This window comes from Paramisgurnus dabryanus, chromosome 22, assembly GCF_030506205.2.
Source record: "Paramisgurnus dabryanus chromosome 22, PD_genome_1.1, whole genome shotgun sequence".
Taxonomy (NCBI): Eukaryota; Metazoa; Chordata; class Actinopteri; order Cypriniformes; family Cobitidae; genus Paramisgurnus; species Paramisgurnus dabryanus.
Window position 1 is genome coordinate 21,684,513 of NC_133358.1, and position 23,964 is coordinate 21,708,476.

The following is a 23,964-nucleotide window of genomic DNA, read 5'->3' on the forward strand; positions in this document are numbered from 1 at the left end:
AAGGGGAAAGTCATTAGGGGCTCTGCGCTTCACATGAAATTACAGCCGTCGTTTGTTTCACAGCACCTACGTGAAACAGATACTTCCTTTCTCCCGTAATAATCTCCTGACATGACATGCATTCCTTCAAGCTTTGTCTCAAACATAAATACTGATAACAAAGAGAGCCGGGTGCTTTAAAGCGGCTGCCCAATGAGGAAAGACAGACCAGGAGAGATGGAGAGATGCAGAGAGGGAGAAAAAGGCAAAGTGTCTCTGCCCGGCATCACGTAATCCAGGACACAGAAGTAATTTACCGCGACACGAAGTCTAGCTTAACTTTAAGTCTGGTCTGTGCAACTTTAGAGAGAGATGAGAGCGAGATGGGATCGGGTGGGGGTAATTTACTATCTGTACTGCGATAAAGATAAGAAAACAAATCTACCAGGCCTGGCAATAAAACTACCGCAGGTCTGCAACTTCATTCAGTAGAAGAGGGGCTAACTTGGTTTCCATACCTCTCATAAAGGCCTGTACAGTAATGGGAAACCGTTTAAACGCATACATATTCGGGTTTATATAGTCTAAATGTTCAAATGCCGGTTTGTGAGTGTACAGCAAAGGGAGGGAAGTCTGTGACGTATTAGCGAGCTAAATTGGAAGCTAAAGCCCAGTGTGGCCTCTCTCTTCTTTACTGACACAAAGACCCCTGTTCCCCAGGCCCCACTGTATATGTGTGACTAAAGGAAGCACTGTGGTTTGACTGCCACTATGTCACTAATCTTTGGAAGGAAGATTATTTACAATTTTGTAATTGTGATGAATGATATTTTGCATCATCTCTCAAACTGTTCATGGACAGGTCATGCTTAAAATGCTTTTGTAGAAATATGTCGACAGAAATATTGCTATACTGTATATACAGTACTGTGCCAAACTCTTAGGCCACCCCCACCAGATTTGTTGTTTTGGAAGTTTTAATGTCCATCCATATTTATTTTTCAATCTATTTTATATAAGATACAAACAGAAAATGTGTACGATAAAATAAAAAATTTAATTTTCAGGTCTAAATGTTTTCTTTAGGCATAGTCTGTGTTTAGTGTGACTTATCTTGGCACTAAACACATCTTGAGCGTTTTTGAGCAGAATGAAGTAAAAAGACAAATTTCTTTCTTTCTAAAATTAGAAATTAGTATTTAATTTTATTTAGGTTTAAGAGATCCAGCTGCCTGCTTTTGCTCAAGTGGAAGGGGAGCTTACCCTAAAAACTTGACACATGAGTTTACATATTAAATAGATTTTAATACTATATACACATGTCCTGTATTTCATCCTATATGGATGTATTATATTAAAGAGACTGAGAAACAATTATATATGATCACTATAACATTGCAAAAACAACAAATCTAACTCTGGCATGGTGGCCTAAGACTTTTGCACAGTACTATATAATGTTATTACGCATAATATAAACATAAAGTCAACGCATAAAAAAATCTAAATTTTGGATTGAACTAACACCATGGCTGTTTTGTAGCTTTGATTTAAAATAAAATCATAATTTTATCAAAATAATAATAATAATAATAATAATAATAATAATCATAATAATTATATATATATATATATATATATATATATATATATATATATATATATATATATATATATATATATATATATATATATATATATATATAGATAGATATATACCAATGCAGTAAAATTTGCAGTGTCAATAAACACAAACAAATACAGGCACAGCCCTAATGTGCACACACAAATACAAACACACACATGCACAAAAAGTGCATTATCCTTTCCTGCAGAAGAGAAGGAAATCCTGGCTACTTTCTCATGCAAATTCTGCCACTATTTACAGCTATTAAACTGCACCTAAACGCTTTATTTCTCTTGGCAATCTGGCTTCCAGTGGATGAACTAGTGCGCATAAGGTGAACAGCCCCTATCCCCCTCTGCCTCAGACAAAACCCAAACTGGATTGGTCTTTTTAGGGACAACACACACACACACACACACACACATGCACACACACACTAGAACTAGTGGGGCTTCCTAAGCTTGTTAATTCTGACAAGAGACTCTAAGCGGAGGTTTGGACACAGAAGGGGAGAGAGAGTATTTAAAACAGTGCTTTGTAGGCGAAATCCGAACTGTCCAGCTTTGCGCATTGTTCTATTCAGCTCTAATGTGTTTCAAACAGCAGGGCTCCTGCATTCAGTCCTGCCTGACAATTATGCACTTTAATTTGGGCTAAAGTTTTGCATTAAAATTGTGCAGCGATGCACCATGCAAGGCCATAGAGAACTGCCAGGCTTCCTATACCTAGAACACACACACGCATACACACACACACAAACACACACAATGTCCCCCATCCTACAAACAGTTGGTCCCTCCCCATTCCCCAGGCAAGCCAAGCATATCAAGTGTGCCTAGCTTAATGAACAATGAGCAAAAACAAAAGCCAGAATGAGGCCTCCATTATCTGATCTTCCGCTAGAACACAAAACCGACCTTCTCCAGGCCTAAAGGAAGTACCAGCGTGCCTGCAGGTGTGAGCCGGCTATAAGAAAGCCCTTTTGACTAAATAGATTCTTGGACTGTCAGGGATTAGAGTCATGGCACCAGTGGTAACACACATCTTTTCTTTCATAAACTCTGCAGAATTTTCTCACGAGTCTGCAGGACTTGCGCTCCGTAAGGGGCACTCTGTGACCATTGAAACGTCTTAGACTTTAATTAAGTTCAAGTTGTCAGAGCAAAGCCTTTCTGGCACAGATTCAGGGTCATTAATTACGACTATCTTTGTTTCTTTTAAAAGAGAAGTTCTTTAAAACATGCAGGGTTGCTTGTATGAACCGCCTTGCCTGTGGACCCTAAACAGCATATAAACCTCTCAAAGAGTCCTAATGAGACCTTTCACTTTTGGACAACTGTAAATATAGACAATATCGATCTGTAATTTAAAGGTTTTCAATTGGAGAGTCAGCTCGAAAGATCTTTTTTTAAAAGCATTTATTTTAAACTAAAATTCCAGGTAATGCCATGATCTCAGTTATTTGTTGCGCGTGCCCTGCTCTCAGGAACGTATATCTTTGTAATCTTTGCATTGCTAATAAACTTTAAGTTGTGATTTATTACAAAAAAATACACACACAGGATGTTCCATTCTGACTCTATGAATATTGTTTCTTAGAAAACAGTAATATAAGTTGCATTCCCAGTATTATGACTAAGATGAATAACTTGCAAGCTAATAAACAAGCATTTGCTTGCATGGGGCTATTGGCTAGCTATCGTCAAACACACATTTATATACTCATTATGCATTTAGATCCATCTATAGTTTCTGTTTATTCCTCTTCTAGCAGCTATTTTGTGTTGTTTACTTAGTACTAGGAATTACATTTGTGCGAATAGAGATGATATTGCATCCTAAATGATTCTGAATCAAATTCACAGCTGAGTATGTTCTTATAGTTAATAAAATACAAACATGTCTATCGTTCAAACCAGTTAATAATAAAATAATTCCTGTTTGTTTGTTTAAAACCTATATTCTAAATCTACTATTTTTCCTCCATCTTTTATAGAGCCCTGTGGCAACGGTGCAAGCTGTTCAGAGACTTAAGCCTGGGGTTTCTGATTTATGAGGTCTAAGCTTACCATTTTTAGTCCTGACAGACTTACAGAGCAGTTATATACTACTGCAAGTTCAAAATGTTGCTGCACATTCTGCCCACCGAAAGTCACGATGTTGGTAGCCTATTTATTACTCAGATAAATAAGAAAGAATAAGACTTAGGTTTCTCTCGCCTCGACACGGTGTAGATAGAGAACACAAAGGTGGAGGATAAATCTCGCTGTGGTTCTGTGTAAAACCAGCCTCTTGTTGTGGGTGGCAAAGAGCCTATCTATGACAATATAACAGGCGTGTCTGCCTTTGATGGATAATTGTTCTAAATTAGCATTTGGCAAGCAACCAAGTGTTGAAACCCCGCAGGGTCCAATCATTTTAGCTAACTTGTTGTCCCCGGGTGCCCCTTGGCATGCCAAAGTGCACATCCACCCCACGCGAGTGATGCTGAGATCTCGGGCACAGGGGTCCGAGGAGGAACACACACCTCTCGCTCTCTGGGCTCTCAGGACCTAATCAGGCATAAGGCTGGAGACACTAAAGCAAATACAACATTGACTGTGCCAAAACCTGTCAAACTAGATCCTAATTCCCAGGGATCACGTTTTTTTTCTCAACCTGATGAGACTTATTTATGCTTACTTTAGTGACTACAAAACACTTCTCCATGCGACTGAGAAACTGGTTATATTTGTATTGCCTGCAGTGATAAAATCCTAGCGGCATTCACAATAAGCATAAAGGCTGGATGTTCATTTTCTTCAACTTTCTTCAAAAAAAAAAGATAAAAAATGTATTAATTCTAATCAAAACAAACAAAAAGGCAATTCTGTTCAACTGCTTTGCTTTAGTCATAAGCGACAACAAAAATCTTACTAATGAACACAAGTACGGAGCCCCTAAGGGGACATGAAGCAAAAATGAATTAAAGTTTAGTTCCACGTGCGCACGTGAAACTATCGCGTGCGCACGTGAAACTATCGCGTGCGCACGTGAAACTATTGCGTTTAGTTCTGTGTGTGCACGTGAAACTTTTGCGTGTGCACGTGAAACTATCGTAGCGAAAGTTTCACGTGCGCAAGCAGAACTAAATGCACTTTCGTGCGCACGCGATAGTTTTACGTGCGTACGTGATAGTTTCACGTGACCATGCGAAACTAAACTTTAAAAAAAATTCTGCACATGAAGGCTTCGTGTGAGCACATGAAATTAACCTTTGGATTTTTTTACTCCAATGTCACCTTAGGGGCTCGGTACACAAGAAAACAATACGTTGTTAAGTAATTCCTCTGAATTTATACACCCTTTAAATTTTTTTTTTACCATACCAGTATACGCAATTATCTCCTTTCTTTTAAATCTAAAGATTTCTTGTTTGTATGCTTTCGAAGAGGCACTAGTTTCCGGTGTAGCTCTTGTGGCCCCCGAGAACGAAAAAGAAAATAAACAAAAGCTTGTTTTGTTCCTCAAAGCATTTTAAACACATTCCAACATTACTTGGAGGCCAGCCAGGTATACGATTCCATCAATGCTGACACCGTCCAAACACATGTTACCAGGAACCACTATTGAGCCCGGAGACATAAATGTAATGTTATATCATGGGCACTGTAGGTATTGGCAACCCGAGTGAGAGTCTTGTGAGAGAGGTATGCCCCCTGCATTCCATTTGGAGATTTCGCATGAGGCCATCATCTCCTCTACAGGCACAAAACAAGACTTTTTCTTCTCTCTCTTTCTCTCTCTCTCTCTCGCCCACCTTAACAAATCCAAAGGAATGCATCAAAGTGCCCCAAATTACCTCCCCTATTTATTTTTTCTCAGACTCCATCTGGTTCATCATATGTAATTATGGCTTAGGACATTCTGCCAGCGCATGGCCGTATGGTTTGCTGCTTAGGTCATATAATAATAATAATCATCCTTTTCGAAAGGATGCCAAGTTAAATAAGTGAATTAGCACAGTGTGTCTTTCACCGGCACTCTCCCGTCTGAGGTGGCTCCCGGGGCCGCAGTAAGGAGAGCGGGACACAGCCCGGGGTCTCTCCGAAACAAAACCCACAACTAGGGCAGAATCCATCCACAGTCTCTCATTTACTCTAATCTGTCTCTCTCGGACCTGCAGGACCGGCACACGCCTGTTTTTCCAGGACAAATGGTTTTGAGCGTGGCTATACGAGAATAAGAACATTAATTACCTTTCAAAGTGTCAGTGCAGGCTGAACTGCGTAGTTCATGTAAATGTTGGCCAGCTGAGCATGCTCCAAAACAAAAATATATAAATCTACCAAAATGATGGAAAGTCTTGAAAGAGTTTCTCTGGAAATATTGTTGTACTTCTCATGTACATTTACATTCATATCAATCATGTCGGTGTCTGTGAGTGTGTGTTTTACTCTGCCTGTAGAGCAGACCGTGAGAAATGTGTTTTAACAGCATTTTAATATGTGGATTGATCCGCAATGCAATATTTCATTGATTGCTGTTAGCGCCAATTCCTGTCGACTCAATATTAAAGTAAACAACGCTCAGGGCTTCGGGAAGCGAATGCGCCGCGGCTTCATACGACCCTAGCCGAACGGTAAACAGATGAAGAGGGGTGCGTGAAGAGAAATATTTCCATGTGGTGCTAATGTTGTTGTTCTGGCATATATCATTAGGCCTGCATTAATGCACCTATACAACAGAAGGAAATGAATTAGTGCAAATGGAACCTTGAAAGGCTTTAATGTGCAGGAGACCACGTCGTCGCTTCTGACACGTCGTGTGAAGTAAAGCAGAAAGAGTGAGACTGGCATGCAACAGTGCTCCTTAATAACATGCTCTCCCATTGGTCCACTGCACTGTCTGACTCTTTCAAAGGTCAAGCAAAGGTCCATACTACACTGTGGACTAATGCAAGAGAATTATGTGGGCTAAATGGCACCTACGCTATACAACAGCCAATGTAATCCTTGATAATGAAAAGAATGCGAGAATGTAAATGCAACAGAATATTCTAAAGAGCGTTTCAAAACCTAGGATGCTGCTTTCCAAGCATTATTGGCATAAACATTTTAAATGAGTTTGCTACCTTTCTTATTCTATTTTGGGGATAATATGCACATTTAAATGTTTAATCAATGCTCCGTACCGAGATTCGATTTAATGTTGGACCATGCTGCCCCATAATGCTGCCTAAGCAGTTATCCAGGTTTTAAAACAAAGCCAGAATCAAATCTAATGGTCATTGTGATGACATCCACTTATTGATTGGTAATCAGGTAATAGAATATTTTGTCTATAAACAGATATAAACATGAAGCAAGGGCATCAGGAATTTTATTTGCATATCACCTCTGACCTCTATAGTTGAAGATTAGGAAGCAGTTCTCTCCTATAATCCATCCTACTGTCAAGATGGACAAAACTGCTTACGTTGCCTTAAAAGAAAGCAAACTCCCTACAAAAATGAAGGTGTATTTATATTATGGTGATTTAAAATCTGTCGCCTGGACACTTCTCTCCCATTAAATCCACTGACCTTACCATTACCCTTAAAAGCTTTGCCCGTCTCCATCAGATTGAGAAACAGACCAGAGACTCCATCCCGATGTCGGATCACAAACTATAACAAAAACCTTTGTTTACTTGAGGTCATATTTTTGTTGTGCTCCTGTGGCTTAAATGGTAGAGTATTGCGTTAGTTGCACAGATGCCATGGGTTCACCAAGAAACATGTACAGTATACAGATGAAATGTATACATTTAAGTCACTTTGGACATACATTTATGCATTACTGTGCAAAAGGCCCCCATGTGTCCATTAGATTTGTTGTTTTTGCAATGGAGTAGTGATCATATGTAATTTTTTCTCAGTCCAAAAAATACAGGAAATTTGTGTGTAGTTTCAAAAACAATATAAAAGTATGAAGTATCAAGTATTTATTCAACTCCCCTTCCACTTGAGCAATAGCAGAAAACGGCAGACTCTCTTAAACCTAAATAAAATTAAATCCTAATTTCTAATTCTAATTAAATGATTTCAGGACTTTACTCTCCTCAAAAAAGCTCAAAATGTGTTTAAAACCAAGAGAGGTCACACTAAATACTGACTGATGCCTGAAGAAAACATTTCGTTTAAATTTTTTATTTTTATTTTGTATAGATATTTCCTGTCTGTTCTGTTTGTGTCTTAAAGAGATAGTTCAACCCAAAAATGAAAATTCTGTCATCATTTACTCACCCCCATGTTGTTACAAGCCTGTATACATTTCTTTGAACACAAATGAACATATTTTGAGAAATGTTGTAACCAAATCGCTCGTATACCCCATTCACTTCCATAGTAGAAAAAAAAAGAATACTGTGGAAGTAAATGGGGTCCACAAACGATTTGGTTAAAACTTTCGTCAAAAGAACGAACATTTATACAGGTTTATAACAACATGAGAGTGAGTAAATGATGACAGATTTTTTATTTTTGGGTGAACTATCCCTTTAATAAAAATAATGGATGGACATTAAAACTTTGCTTAAACAACAAAGCTGGGGGTGACTTTTGCACAGTACTGTATTTAAATATACATTACTAAGGCTGTATGCGTTGCCAGTATTCGGTATAGTTACTTTTAAAAGTAATGCATTACAAAATTAAGTTACTCCCCAAAAAAGTAACTAATTGCGTTACTTAGTTACTTTTCATGGAAAGTAATACTTACGTTACTTTTAAGTTACTTTTGCATTACTTTTTCTTACTTGGCTGAGGCTTGATTTCTTTCAGGCATTGCAAGTGTTTTTTATGAATGAGAATGCAAAAATGTCAAGCTCTGGCCTGCCATCTCTGTTTCTGACTCAAACTATTCCCGCTCGGGCGCGCACGTATAGTGTGCGTAATTCTACATGAATATGTTCAGTTTAATTCAGTACATTATTTTTTTTATCAAATTAATTAAACTGAAAAGTAACTTGCACTTCTTTAAAAAAAAAAGTAACTCAAATAATAATGTGTGCATTTATAAAGTAATGCGTTACTTCACTCGTTACTTCAGAAAAATAATATTATTACGTAATGCATTTATACGTTGCCCCCAACACTGTGTGTTGCACATACTAAAATATAATCAACCATTGTAAGATTTCTTTTTGCAGAAAAACCTTACTCATTTCTATATATTTACTCAAACTGACATACAATAAATCAACTTCTTATCTACTGCCTGAAACCTTCCCCCAAATCGCAGCATATGTTTTTAATATACAGCAATGCAAACAGAGTTATGAGCTCACAGTCTCAGGTGGGAAGCATGGGAAGGATGATCCATGCGTGTGACCCTCTTCCAGCACCGTACGAGACTGTGGCATTCCAACTAATTATGATGCACAATCTCCTGGCTGAAATCTTTTCTGTAAAACGAGCCCATGCAAAGATGAGACCATCTCCCACCTCGTATCTGATAAGAGAGTAAGGCACCCCGGCTCACTGCTGTGTGCTCTCCCTATTCATACTTTTAAACATGAAACCCTTTCATGTTCCATCTGCCTTTTAGCATTCCACAACAACATAGAGGAGGGTCCCCGATTTGCATCCTATTAAAGGAGGGAGGGGAAGTGGGGGGAAGGGCTAGCACGGGGATCACGGAGAGGCGCTTGTTTAAAGAGCCCTGCCTCTGCTCTCACTCCTCAATGGAAGTAGTGCTTAGCCGAACGCTTTGCATATTCCCTATAAAAATCTTAAGGAGTCGAGTCTGTAAGGGCCAGCGCTTTTAACCTGTGCTTTATCAAAGGGGCTGAAGCGAATAACACTCTCACCTACCCACACATAAAGAGCAGACAGCGCTGTATAAATAAAACATATGAATATATATATGATATACACACATAAATTGCACTTCTAATGCACATAAACATAACAATTTAAGCTTCTGAGACCTTATTTTCAAATTGTGGTATTGTAAGTCAATATGACTAATGGCTCGACCGCAGTTTATGTAGTAACAACCCATAAAAGGAAAGGCATTGTTTTTCGCTGAAAAGCCCTAGCCATAGTCTGCATTCCACGGTCCACTCGACATACCACCGGCCACTTTGAAGATTACTGAAATGTTTGCCTTGTTCTTAAAGAATAAAAAAAACATAAAAAACAGGCTGCTTTCCTTTCAAACAGAGGCTGCACCTTTGGGTGAACTGTTATGCTTTTAGGCATTTGTGAGACGTAAAATAAATGGGATGCTGGAGGAATAAAGGAGTTCATGCAAACAAAATGTAAAACAAACATTTTTAAAAACACTAGCAATCTGGATTTCACTAAAATGTATTTAGCATTTTGAACATTTAAAAAAAACAACAATATTAATTCAAAGGGTTAATTCAACTAAATGTGAAAAAATCATGGTTTAATCCCAAACAAGTGAGTGGGACTTCTATCAGGTCTATTTCAAAGCATTAAGGATTACTAGTAGCGGACTAATCCTACTGAACCTAAGGGGAGGTAAATCGTATTGTGTTGGAAATCCTGGCCAGGAGAGAACAGGAGGTTAAATGAGTTCTTTGCTCTGTAATCGAATATCACACTCTACTTATCTATTCAGTGAGCACCTAATGTTTAAAATCAATTACTTGAGGAATGCTTTCTTGCATTCGGGTCTGTTAATGTGAGCAAAAACTGCCACCCATGACTGCGGCTCTGTCTACACTCGGGCATCTGTTCTGGGCCACGGGTCGTATTAATCGACACACGTCAATATTGATCTTAATTGCAATCTTTTCTGCAAACTCCCTCTCTTTGCCATTAATTGTTGACTGGGATGATAATATCCCGGATCCTTTTTTAACACGCGTGATCGTTGACTGCACTCGCACGCTAACGGGGAAAATAAAGGTTAGCGTTAAAAGAAAAATCTCTGGCGAGTTATAGGCGAGACCTCATGGGGACGTATGATGTTCAGGCATACATTCGTTGTCCAATAATGTTTTCCAAATCCCATGTTTGCTCTCCGCCTGTGTCTGGAGACTTAAAAACAAAGCTAATTACCTTCAGCCAGCTATTTCACCAAGAATATCATATTATTGCAATTCAAGTCCTTCCACTGCTGGCCTTATCAGAGAACTGTGAGTCATCCTTTGTTAAGCTGGGCCCAAATCCCATGAGAAATGGATGGCGGAGGGGGATGAAAAAGAAAGGGAAAAAGAGGAAAGAAAGGAAAGGGGTAAAAAATGACAAACTCTTGCCACTCTTTGTTCCTGGGAGTGCCACGCTCCCTTTTGGGGCTCAGTAAGTCTTATTTCCTCTGCTACGGTTCCCATACCTGTCAGCCTCAATAGCCTTCACAGTGCCTGCACACAGACAAATGGGCTGACCTGGCCGGCCCCTCTGACCCAGGGCCAACAGGAAGATCACATCTGGTTATTAATATCAGAGCATCCTCATACGCTGGCCCCCAACTCAAACAAGAAATGAACAAAATTAAAGAACATAAATACAAACGAAAGAAACACGGGGTGTGGGTTTGGGAGGTCAGATCAAAACAGACATGGGTGTTTGGGGTGTCACACTTTAACATAATGCTTTGAGGTTTTCCATCAACCAAGGGTCGGTGTGGAGATGACCATCTGCTTACAAGCGGGGAGGGCATGATGGAAGAAATACCTATTAATATCTATGAGGATTAATGACAGCAGGGCCTAGCTGAAGCCTTGGCTTTGTGTTTGCACCCATACTCGTCTGTCTGTATGCTTTAATTATACCCCCTCCCCCTCGCGCCCTCCCCTGAAAGATTCCCATTGTAATCCGTGTGCAGGTGAAAGACGAGAGCGTCTGAATAATCTGGCCCCTCTGTTGGGTCAGAGCGGGAGGCTGAAAGAGTGCTGACATACTTCTATGCCCGCCGAGAGTAAGTGGATAAACTGACGCATTTGTGAGGCTGTGGTTTTGTTTGTGTTTGTAAAGTGAAGTGAGGGCTGATATGATGCTGTTTGGACCTGAGCAAAGTCCAAAGGCACTGCTACGGCGAAGCTCTTATTGACAAACGGCTGAGACTAGACGTCTGCTTTTCTTTTTCATTCGCTCATTCTCTCCAAGTCTGGATGTCTTTCAAGAGTCTAAGTTTACAGTCGCCAGGAATAAATGCAAAAAATGCAAGTGAAATATTTTCGGTCATGAAATTGGTATTGACTAGCTATCAAAGACAAACCTAACCTGTCAAAACACCATATAATGAGGTGCTTCGGGGAATATGAGCTGTGGCGTAATGGCCGTGGTGCTCATGTGGGAGATGCAGGTTTTATTCACCTTACCCGATTCTATTAACACTAATTTCCACATTGCCTATTAATAAAAACTGTCAAAAATCACCAAGATAAATATGACAATATGCGCTACGGGATGACAACAACAACGATGGTGATGATGGTATAGGATAGTAGTGTGCAAAACAAACCATCTCTGTTTTTCTATACCACAATGGGTTTTTATGCAAATACCCTCGATTCAATCTCTGTCCGTTTTACCATCAGATTTGGTGGAATGACAGACAATAATTTGAGCTGCATATATATGGGGCATTTGATTTTCAAATGAGAAGTGAGGCTGACCTTCAGTAATGAATTTGCTATAACATAATAATGTGCCCGTCAAACGGCAGCCATCTTGGATTTAAAACGGCGAGAGAGAGAGAGGGGGGAGAGACAGGATGGGGGATGACCAGGATATACTGACCTTCTAGATGAGAAAAAGCGTTTGAGGGTAAAAAACATAAGTCTTTTGATAAATCTGAAATTCCAGCCTCCTATTCTCACATTTTTTTCTGCTTCCCTCTTTTAATTTCCCCTCTCATTTTCCTGCCCTGACCAATGGTGTTGCCATCCGTATCATGGATAATGAGATGGGCTATCTGCCGCTCCCCGGGGACAAGGCCACGGAGAGCCAGTCGCAACGGCTCCATCTCCCAGCCTGCCTCTACCAGAAAGAGGCGCATTATGTGTGCCGAGGCCCCTGTGGCTTGAAACGGGTAGAAATAGAAAAGGGAGACGAGGAAGAAAATACAAATATGGAAATGGTGCCTTGGACTCCAGACAGACAGAGAAAAAAATTCTGCTTGAATGATGACGGATGCCCTGGGACAGAGCTGGTTGCTGTAATTAAGCAGTTCATAGCTCCCGCCGCGCAACTGGGGGAAACACACTGGACATCCTTATGTTCTATATACAAGCCTCCGGAGAGGAAGCTTAGATACAGGAGGGAATAGAAAAAGAAAAAGTGGAAGGTGCAACACGAGGACCACCTGGTGAACAGGTGCGGATCGCTATTTACGCTCACCCTCCCTTCCTAACACACTGACCATGAACATTCTTGGCTTCAAATGACCAAAGTGCCCAGCACAAATTGGCTTTTTGGAGCAACGCAGATTTTTCACCTGCCCTTGAATGGCCTTGACAGATTTACAGTCTGTGTTTATTACCGATCATTTATTAACCAAAAATTGTATCACGACAATGCATCTTTACTAAACGCTGAAGCCAAATACTATGCCAAGTATGTGCATATGTGTATTGTATTTATTTTAATTGGAGTGTTACTTCATAACGTTGGAAAAAATCGAAGGCTGTTTTACGTGTGGGCTTGGGAGCTTTAAAAAGCCTGTGAGAAGCTCTGCTTCTAATGTGAAGCTTTTTACATGTCTCTGTGTTCTTTCACAAGAAAGAAACACTGCACTGCTAATGTAATTTGGGTCTTTCTTAATGCCTGGAAAAACTGAATTCACCCCGGAAAAAAAAACATGCAATAAAAATACTGAATATGCTTTTTGTTTGCATACTCAATCATTTTTGGCCATAAAGATACTCTGTGTTCCGGGCTCATATGGAAAGGTCATCAATACTTTGTTCTTTAGCGTGCTACCCTTTCACCTTTAAAACATAAAAGAAGAGGTGTTTTTCTGGTCAAATAAAGAACCTCTTTTTACTTTTTTTCTCCAACATTTACTACCGAATATACATGAGTGAAAAGGCCCGATTCCTGCCAAAAGCATTAGAAGCCGCATCTGTAGAACAGATTTTACTCTGCCTGGATAAAGGTGGAGGCGTGGAGATGTGAGAGCCAGACCGAACCCCCTCAACCCCTTTGTGTTAAATGGACACCAATATCTCTCCATCAAAATTCTGCACCATCACCTGTTCTGACACTTCTTAAAGTGTGAGCCAATAAAAGTCAGAGGGGCGGGCATCCATTTAACTACTAATACTAATAATTGATTTGCAAGAAGTTTAGGGCAGTTCACATTATATAAAAACCTACAAACTATAGATTCTATTACATAAATGATATGTCTGGGTTTGACCAGATCATTCACTTTCAAGCTTTAAAGAAAGATACGCAGTTGTCATTCTTCTGTAGGATTTACTACTATATAAACCAGCCCCATATCAAGCATACACACTCCTGAAAAGCCACCTGCTATTCTGAAGTGTACAGTAAAATTTAAAAATATGTTCCTCAAAAAAAAATTCTGGTAAACCTCAACTGAACACATCAGGTTGGTTTACGAGCAAGATGGATGCAATCGTCTCAATAATCAATAATCAGGCAGCGACCCATTCACAAGAGCACGTGATCAAACAAATGCGAAACTACTTCAAGACTTACTAAGATCATAGCTAAGCTAGTCCTTTCTCCACTTCTAATCTTCATCTAGTTGTCTTTCGACGTGATCCGAAATGCTCTTTGTTGCCATGGAGCCTTTTTTATTTGCTTAGAGAATTAGTCGAGCCCCCTGACCCCCCTAGCCCTTTTTAAACTGCTAAGGATTTTAAAACATTCCCATGGACTTTGTCTTTAATGCCAGGCCTCCAAATACCACATGCAATTCTTTTAGCCCTTCACTGGCCTCATGCTGACTTCACCCGTTGCTAGATTTGCTCTTTGTCGTTTAGTTACTTTTTCTGTATTTCACACACTTTGAATACATTAATACCCGAGCTGCTTAAAGATTTTATCCTTTAAAAGTAGAAGTAGTTTATATATTATTCTCGAAAAGCCCCTGTGAGCGTTTTGAATCCATTCTAATCTTATTCAGAAGTATTACACTGTGAAACCCAGAGTAGCCGGCCCGATCGTTCCTCTTAAAAAGCCTCTTGGAACGAGCGTTCTCTCATTTGGGTCTAAGTAATGAATTGTTTTTATTATTGCTATCATTATAGCACTGCCAATTTTGCATGCAGTCTAGCCATTGTCAGCTGCTAAATTCACTTTTCTAAATATATAACCGAGTCCGGCCTTACGAGCATACACAAGTCAAAAGTGACTAATGCTGGTCAATAGATCCTCATTAAGTTAATACAGTTTATCCAGAGGAGTCCACTAATGTGTCTGGGATGTGATGCTGGTCTATGATTTCAGGATGTTAGTATTATTGTTTCAGGCAATCACACCAGTCCAGTAAGTCAACACCCAAATGCACTTAAGAACAGGATGAGGCTACAGTGGCCTCTGTTCAACCCCCCTCCCCAACCCCAACCCTCTGGATCAGTTATCTGCCCCAGGCCCAGAAACAAAGCGGCAAAATATGACCCGCAAATCAAAACGAGAATGTCTGGAACATGCGTGTTACGAATGCACTATGATGCAGGGTGATCTAAAACGATAACAAAATGTTCATTTTCTTGCACATACAGTGTCACGTGTTCAAAACTGTTGACGTGATGTTTGTTGTTGTTGTTCAAAGGGTGACGTGGCAGCTTTTCTCTGAGGTGAAGATTTAGTGAGGCGCTAGAACGGCAGCCAACTTCACCGTTAAAAATATTGATATTTCTGACACAAATTCAATTAAGGTTGATTTCTGAAAGGCATCATGTAAACAGGGCTGACTGGCTATAGAATCTTTACAGGAATGAGAGGGAGGGAAACTGGGAAAAGGGTGAGCATAGAGGGGTAAATCAAATTTACAGCTGCCCCTAATGACATCTGACATCATAAAAAAAAGGTGCGGGAAAATAAATGTTCTTTGCTCGCGTCCTTTTGACCACAGTTCCTGAATCAGCTGTCTGTCTCAGCTGTCTAAATCTTCAAATATCATGCACATTACATAAAACAAACTAAATAAGGTGACAAAGAGAATATACACAAGTGGGACAGTAGGTCATGCCACAAGTAAAGCACTACTGACCTTGTAGACCTTCAGCACGGCTTCGTGCCTCTGGTTGGTCGCATGCAGTCTCAGTTTCTCCACACTGTTGCTGTAATAGTCGCAGGCATTGCATTTCAGGTGCACCGGGTTGCCGATGGCAATGCACTTGAGACGCCACTGGTTGGATTTGCCACCTTCCTTGATGTGGGCCACCAGTTGATACTTCTGCATGTGCTTGTCTGTCTTGCAGTGGAGCTGGAAATTGGCCTTGAGCTGTGTGTTGTAGTTGCACAGCTTGCACTGGTAGACATCTCCCATAACGGCCCTCCACTCCTCTTCCGGAAGGGATCTTTCCGCCGCCACGTGCCCGCTCAGGGCCTCCAGGCTGTCGGAGCTGAATTTGTTGCACACCGCACACTGGTAGAGTTTCAGCAGCGGGTCGTTGATGCAAGGTGACAGCTCCCCAGCAGAGAGAACGGACAGGTCATCACCCATTAGCTGACCACTCGCAAGACGCAGCTCTGCAGGCAGCTCATTATTTACTGCAGGGAGGGAGAGAGAGAAAGAGTGAGAGAGAGAAAGAGAGAGAGAGAAAGAGGTGGAGCAGGGAGTCAAAGGGGGGAGAAAAAAGTGAAAAGCGTTTTTTATTAAATGAAATTTAAAAAGAGCTGAAAGACTGGTGCAGGGCACCTATACAAAAGGATTTGATAAAATAAAGCCTCAGCGAGGAGTATGGCTTCTATAAAGCCTTAACTATAAAAAGCTATAATAGGATTGAATGGGGATCAATTACAATCATCCCTTTCAAGTTCTAAACTCCCTCATCAGATAGCTTTAATTACTCCTATCAGGCATTCCTGATTTTGTGCTCTTTTTCTTTAAAGATGCGAAAACCGATCAATTTAAAAAGAGCCTGCTGCAATAGCAGACTAAAAAAATTACAATAATAAAAACAGATCATCTTACATTTAATTGGAATTTAGTTGTTTGATCTCTGCACTTTTAGAATTGAACTACTGTAGATCATTTTCATATCCTGAACCACTTGAGAAAAAATTATTTGGTGCATTTTGTCAGACAGAAATTTGTTGCAGTATTTTTTGACAAGCTTATGCATACAGTATGTGTCAGCCTATACTATAGAGAAGATACACAGTAGGAATGGCATCATGTTTCAAAAACAATAGCAGAGAGGCCGTATCTGGTCTGACAGAATAAGTCACTGTTATAACACCATTGCTGCTCTATTCTCTATGTTTTATTTTCTGGGTAGAAAGTAGGATTAGGCTGACTTAAGAAAGCGATATTAAAAATAATTCTCATGTGACAGCTCATAATAATTTTTTTAATCACAGGACAGCTCAAGAGCTGGATGTAATATTGGCAGGAGTAATAAGACAAAAGTGAGAGCAAGAGAGAACAAAAGAAAGTGACTGACAAGCATATCCATTGGAAAACTACTCACCATGACCAGGAGTCAGAGCTGCAGCGGTGCTAGGGTCAAGCTGAAATGGGTTGATCATCATCTGTGGGTCTGTAGGGTTCTCTAGTTTCATCCCTGTCAGACCGATGTTCTGGGCCAGGTAGTACTGGTAGAGCTCTGCCTCGGCTGGCGCCATGCCCAGATGCAGGTTGTGCTGGATCTGCTTCATATTCTGCTGAAGAAGCATCATGTTGTGCATGTGTTTCTCACTTGTCATATGAATGCGCAAGTTGCGTGCCACATTGGTCTCGTAGTCGCAGACCTCACATCGCCACGTGGGCTTCTGTTTGGGTTTGGAGGGTGATGGCGTGCCACATCCACTCAGGCTGGTATTTGAGACAGGAGCAGTGTGGTTGTAGATGGCTTCTGTTCCTCCATTTTGCAGCGTCTGCACATTGTTGAGGTGCTTGTCTGACTGCATGTGTATGCTAAGGTTCCCTTTGGTGGTTGTAGAGTAATTGCACACCTCGCAGCGAAATGGTTTGTATCCGCAGGTGTAGCTCTCACCCCGAGCTAGTCGTGGATGAGGCTGACCTGTGCGACAATAGACACAAGAGCCTCCAGACTCTGGGTGCTTCTCTTTCATGTGGGCATCCAGGGTCTGTTGGTACTTGTAGTGCCAGTTGCACTTGGGGCATTTCAGCGTCTTGCAGGAGTTTCGTGAGTGCATCATGGTCATGTGACCACCAAGTGAACGAGAGGAACCTAAGACAGTGTCGCATTTGGGGCATTCGATCCCACTTCCAGGAGAACCCTCTCCTGGGCCGGGGGTGCCAGGGGTGCTGGGCGTGGCAGCATGCTGGTACAGTGGGCCTGGGCTCTCATCATCTCTTCGCATTAGGTCAAGAGGAAGCGATGGCGGTGTGCCATCCCTGCCACCAATGGAGTCACAGCCATCTTTGCTGGCTCCACTATTAGAGTCATTGCTGTAGTCCAAGCAGGCAACAGCTTGCTTTGTCTTCTCTAGGTCATTGGCAACAGTCACAGAGGAAGTAGTACCCCTTTCAGTAAATTTTAGCACACTGGACGATAAAGAAGAAATGCTTTGGTTTAAGAGAGGGAAATCTTTGCTACTGGTACTATCTCCTAGTTCACCAACACCATCGTCATCAGGATCATTTGAATACATGTCATCATCATCCTCAGCATAAGTCACATCTCTGGGCTCGCTTTTGATGGGGAGCTCACCATTTGCATGCAAAGTGCTAAGGTCCTTCTGCCGTTCACAGTTGCTCTCCTGATCCCTACACCCAGCCCCAGGTGATGAGCGCTGGAGAGTCACAGAGCTAACAGGGGATTTAAGTGGCGAGGTGGCCATACCCCCAAGGTTCAGTTCAGCCTTTGGCATCTGAGCACTCCTGGGCGACTGGTCTGCAGAAGATGCCAAACTGGCACTTCCTTTCAAAAAGGCAAAACCAGCCTGCAGGGAATCACCATTTTCCATGTGAAAGGTGTTCCACAGACTGCGAATGCCTGGATCAGGGCCCATGAAGTTTGCAGTAGAAAAGTGGGGTAACACAGAATTGTTCTTTTTTGGTTCCAGAAAGCTTATAAGAGGTTCTTTGTCTTTACCAATGCCCTGTATGATGGCAGAGACACATTTATTACTAAGGAGCTTCTGCTCCTGCTCATTGAGGGTCATTCGATGATCATGCACAGCATGGGTTACAAATGACCTACTATAACCAAAAGACAACTTGCACAAGAAACACATCAGAATAGGTTTCCTTTTGCCATCACTAATGCAACCATCAAATTTAGACAAGTCCACATTGTTTGGAACATCTTTGGACACACATGAGTTTTTGGCTGCGCCATCAATAGTAAGATAGTCTTTATCACTCTTGTGTCGGAGATCGTAGACACGAAAACTGTGCAACACAGGACCATCTCCTGCTAATGCTGAGGTATTTGGGAAAGCCTGATCGGCCGTAAATGGTTTCCCGAGGGATGAAGCAATGTGAAAGGTATTGATCACTTGTGGATAAAAGGACATGGGGACTGTGGCAGACTGCTCAGTCTTGTCCCCAGCAGCAGTTTGGGGCTTTGAAAACAGTGCTGGGGAAAAGAGGCTTTTGACCTCTGACTGGGCATTCAGACCACCTTCTTTGGAGTCCTCAAGAATAAAAGCTGAGCCATCGGGCTGGTAAACTATCTCTCCTGTCAGGTTCTCGACATCGCTGTCCTCGAGGTCGCTGACCTCGCTTTCGTTCTCATCCTTCAGAAGAGGAAGGCGAGCGTTCGGGCAGTGGTGCTCCATGTATTTTTGTAAACTCGAGAAGGAAGTGGCACATTCGTTGCAGGGGATCTCTTTAGTAGTGGCGCCTACTGCATTCTCCACGCTGAATCCCAATGCAATCTCTCGATGACTCTCCTCCGTCCTCAGGTTGTCATCCGCAGGGCTGTTTTCCTTGTCAGTCTCCATCCCAAGGACTTTTTCTGGCACCTCATTATCAAGATGTGTCGTCTCACGTAGCTTTGATATCTGCTGTCCATTTTCCTGCCTTGAGAGAGAAGGGGAGTCACAGGTTTCCATGGTAATCGCTACATGGGGATCTCATTTCATCCAGCCTGTCAGGGACCTGTATGAATAAAAAACAAAAGAGAGCAAAGACGTATTAGAACGTGTATAATGATAGCGTATCTGATCGTCAGCTTATGATGTCCTTGATTATACAGAGAGCATTCCTACACAGCAATTACACATGAATTAGCTCGAAAATGAGCAGCGGATATCTATACACATACATACATCTTCATATAATAAGTCAGTATCACTATTAAATGCACACAACTGATTTCAACTGAAGAGATTGTAAAAATAGGTTTATAAACGGGTATCACACAGAAAAAAAAGAAAACTGTAAAAGATATTAACGTCTCTGTTAGCTCATTTTTTACTGGAACAATAAGCTAAGAAAAAATGGGGTGGCCCACCAAATTCAAATTATGACCATTATGACAGAGAGAGAGACGGTATCCCTTTGATTCCCATGTTACTCAGTAAATCAGCTTACTCCAAATCTTCCCTAAGAGAGATCTCCAGCAGGTATCTAACAAGCCCTTATTAAGCAGCCATCCAAATTCTGACCCACGCTTTGGCCTCTCTGACAATCACCCCAAACTCAAATTAATATTTAACACACCCGTTCCAGTCACCCCGGGAGGGCCATCTAGCAATTTCATTTTTTTTTCTTTTATCTTCTTTTGTTTTTCATTTTTTATCCTTGGCAGCTCACAAAAAGTCCTAGCACATAAAGCAAACCATTTGAAATACCATTGCGATGTTATCTATTCTGGACGGCTGCCCATCTCCTAACTGTCACTGCCTCAATCAGAGTCCTCCTGGCTTTCACAAATCATTCTCACACCTTGCTGATGAAAACCCTTCAATCATCTTTTTTTGCCATTTTAGGACCACAGACAATTTATTTCCCAGGCTGGCAATGCAGATTCCAAAACCCGGCACACACACCTGAATGCTGGATTCAGAGAACATGAATCTATAATACCCAGGGTCGGGGACTGAGCCAGGACAGCATGCGGTGAGAAACTAGCCAGAAACCCAGCTGCTCCAAATTTTCAACATTACAGGGTGATAGCGGTGTGCAAAGAGGTAGATATTTGTAGTAAATGCCAACAATGATGGCTTGCAACTGCTGTGCTTTCAATTAAAATGAAACATACTCAAGACGGGGCTAGAATTTTAAATGGCAGGCCTCGTCTCCTCCGCCAGGTTTTATTTTCTAATTATTCTCAAGAATACAGGAAATCAGATAATAGGTTATTGAACACAATGCAATTTTAAAAAGCACATTTTTTGTCAAATGTGAATGAGGTAGAAATATTACTCAAAATTCAAAAAAATTACGGTCGTGCCCGTATGTAGGCTGTGTGCAAATCGGCTTTTTGGTTAGACAACTCATTTAAAACAACCCTTTGGATAAATACATTTGCTGGGATGTCTTATGGATATTACACAGAAAAGTTTGACTACTCAGATGGAGTGTAATCTCATTAGCTACTGCAAGCCAATGACGTATAGCAATAAAAATACAAAAATGCTGAAAAAATATCAGGTAAATCAAGTGAAAATTCAATTTAGTGATAAACGAGTGACTGGGGGTTGTTCGCACACAACACTGCTGTGAAAATGAATTCTTGAGATTGCTCACAAATGCCCCAAGAGCAAGCATGCTTAGCAATTAGTACAAAATTAGCACCTATTAGAATTAGCTTCACACAATGCACAAAAAGAAAAAGGTGTGTGTACGGGTAGGAATTTGGCGGGGAGTCATTTATGCGAGCGGAGAAGAATGTGCTTCTCCAAAAACACACATTTGGCAGGGAAGTGAAGGCTAGATTACAATGTTCTTCTGTGATAATTTCTGCTTCTCCCGGTGTAAGATCACAAAGCACATCACAGAGCCAGCAGCTGTGCCTGCAGGGCCTGTGGGCGCTGGTTGAGTGTGTGAGCCGCACACAACATTCCAACGACATTAACACAAAACCCACTGCAAATCATAAAACAAGCAACATTCAAAACACACACATACACACCGCTCATATGTCTACCTGGTCAGCGTCTGTCTGGGATTTATTTTTGTTGCGATTCTGCCCTTAAAACAAACGTAACATGAGCCAACACAATATATAAAATGTAATTGTATCAGCTTCCACATTCTCTTTATCTTTCTTTCAGATTGCATAAACCTTCTTTAATATTGCGATTTTTGCACAAGTGTTTGTGTGTGAGAGTGTTTGTTTCTATGCTTGAGATTTGTAACACACAACATTATTTAATTCAGTCCTGTACATAAAACGCAGTTTAAAATGAATTATGCATTTTTTTTTGACACTTGAAGTGCTAAGAGAAACCTTCTTCAGAAGCATTTTTGGCTATGTATGTGAATCATTACATGGCTATAAATTATAAAGCAAGGCACAAAAGAGCTAAACAGCTCAGAGCTATGGTTGTTTTGATATGAGGCAAGTATCCAGGGATGCTGTGAGCACCTCCAGCTTTCATATTGATATTCCGAATCACATGTTGTTTCATTGACAATCAACAGCGAAGCCTGGCAACTTAAGTGTGCCCATCAATTTCTTCCTGAAGAACCACTGTTTACTACACAGCGTATTATCCTCAAGCGTTCAGGATGTCTGATGAACCCACGAATATTACTGTTTTACATCACCTTCCATCTTATCAAAATATCAGACAACCAGCAAAAGCTAAGACCATCACAGTAGTTACTATGCTCTCGTTCCTTGCCTAAAATGCACACCTCCCGTTAAAAAGCGCTCTATGTTCTTTTGACTGCTTTTTTCCCTGTTAACACCTTTTAAGCAATGTGCACCAGGAATTGTGCATTTTTTCGTGTAACTTACTTTTCCACTTTTATTCGTTTTAGGTTACAAAAGAAATAAAAACTAAACAAATACTAAGCTTTTTTGGAACCAAAAGAGCACTCTCTCAAAACAATGAGGACTGATCTTATTGCATGGAAATGGCTCCAGTTCCCATTAGAAGAAAAAGACAGCAAACAGTGTTTCTACCTCTGTTTTTTAATTAAGACTGTCTCGGTTTCTCTCTCGGTGCTCTGTGGAGACGCTGCCTGTGAAGTGATTAAAAAGAATCTGATCTGATCAAGAGACAGGAATAATGGAGTAGGAACGCTAGAAGTGCTAAGTTCTTGGGAAAACCGAGGCCTCCCCCCATCCTGATACAACCCAGCCACCCCCTAGATTTTCACTCAACCTTTCTTGCCTAAACAGTATTTCAGGTTATCTTTTTGACAAACGTTAAACGTTAGCGTGCACATGCGTGTAGTGAAGTGGAACTAGAATACAAGTGAGGAAAAAAAGCCAGGAAAAATAGGTAAAACTTCTCTGAATTATATCCGATTTAGGAAAGGTCACCCCAACCTCTGCTGGGGCTTTTCTCAACACCAAATCCTCTATCAAAATGTCATAGTGAGTTAGGGAAAGACAAAAGAGAGGCACAGCATGCAAACTGCACATATATCTAATCCTAACAAAGCCATGAATGGGCCTTCACAAGTCTAATTATACTTGTTTATTTGTTGCCATGCAGAAAGACCTGATGAAAAATCCATCAAAGCGGTATTATCCAAACATCAAGAGCTTCTCTGGACTCCAAAGACACCGGGAGGCTTAATTCTTTCTTGTTTAGGTCCAAAAAAAGAGAGAATTGCAAAGGGGAGAGAGAAAAGCGGCGGAGAAAAAAAGCGGTTTTGCATGACCCTTTTTTTACAAAGGCTTTTCCTGACCCCGTTCATGCCCAGAGGTGTAACAGTAGAAGACGGAGATCTCCCCTGTGCCATAACCACATTTAAGGGCCTCATTTTCAATACGCAACATATCATTACTGTCGGGTGTGGCAAATCCACATCAGCGAAAAAGACATCTATTTAGCTGTGGAATCTTGTTGTACAAATTACCTTTCTGTGGCTTGCGTTTTATAAAGGAATTGCACAATTCAACGTATTAATATACATTTTCATCATGAAAAAGCTTTAAATGCTTTAGTTTTACCTTTATGTTACTACTAGACAGATTTTGTGTAAGCCCCTTAATAAAAAAAAAGAAAAACAAAATGCTATGCCTCAGCCTTAGCCTGAGTTTACACGACTCCCTCTCCCATTTGAAAACTTTTAACAGAGGGGCCGGTATCAAAGGGAAACATAATCTACATAGCTAATGTCTTTTCC

The 23,964-nt window shown here is 40.9% G+C and overlaps 1 protein-coding gene across 2 annotated transcripts in view; it reads right to left on the bottom strand.

The window, feature by feature from the left end:
- Positions 1 to 23,964, bottom strand: part of zfhx4 (zinc finger homeobox 4) — a 73,997-nt gene that overhangs the window by 36,984 nt on the left and 13,049 nt on the right. For both annotated transcript variants that reach the window (XM_065258254.2, XM_065258252.2), the window contains exons 2-3: positions 17,213 to 19,812; positions 15,787 to 16,289 (exon numbers count right to left, since the gene is read on the bottom strand). In XM_065258254.2, the coding sequence (XP_065114326.1) occupies positions 15,787 to 16,289; positions 17,213 to 19,766 (3,057 nt within the window). In that variant the 5' untranslated portion in view covers positions 19,767 to 19,812. The remainder of the gene's footprint in view (positions 1 to 15,786; positions 16,290 to 17,212; positions 19,813 to 23,964) is intronic.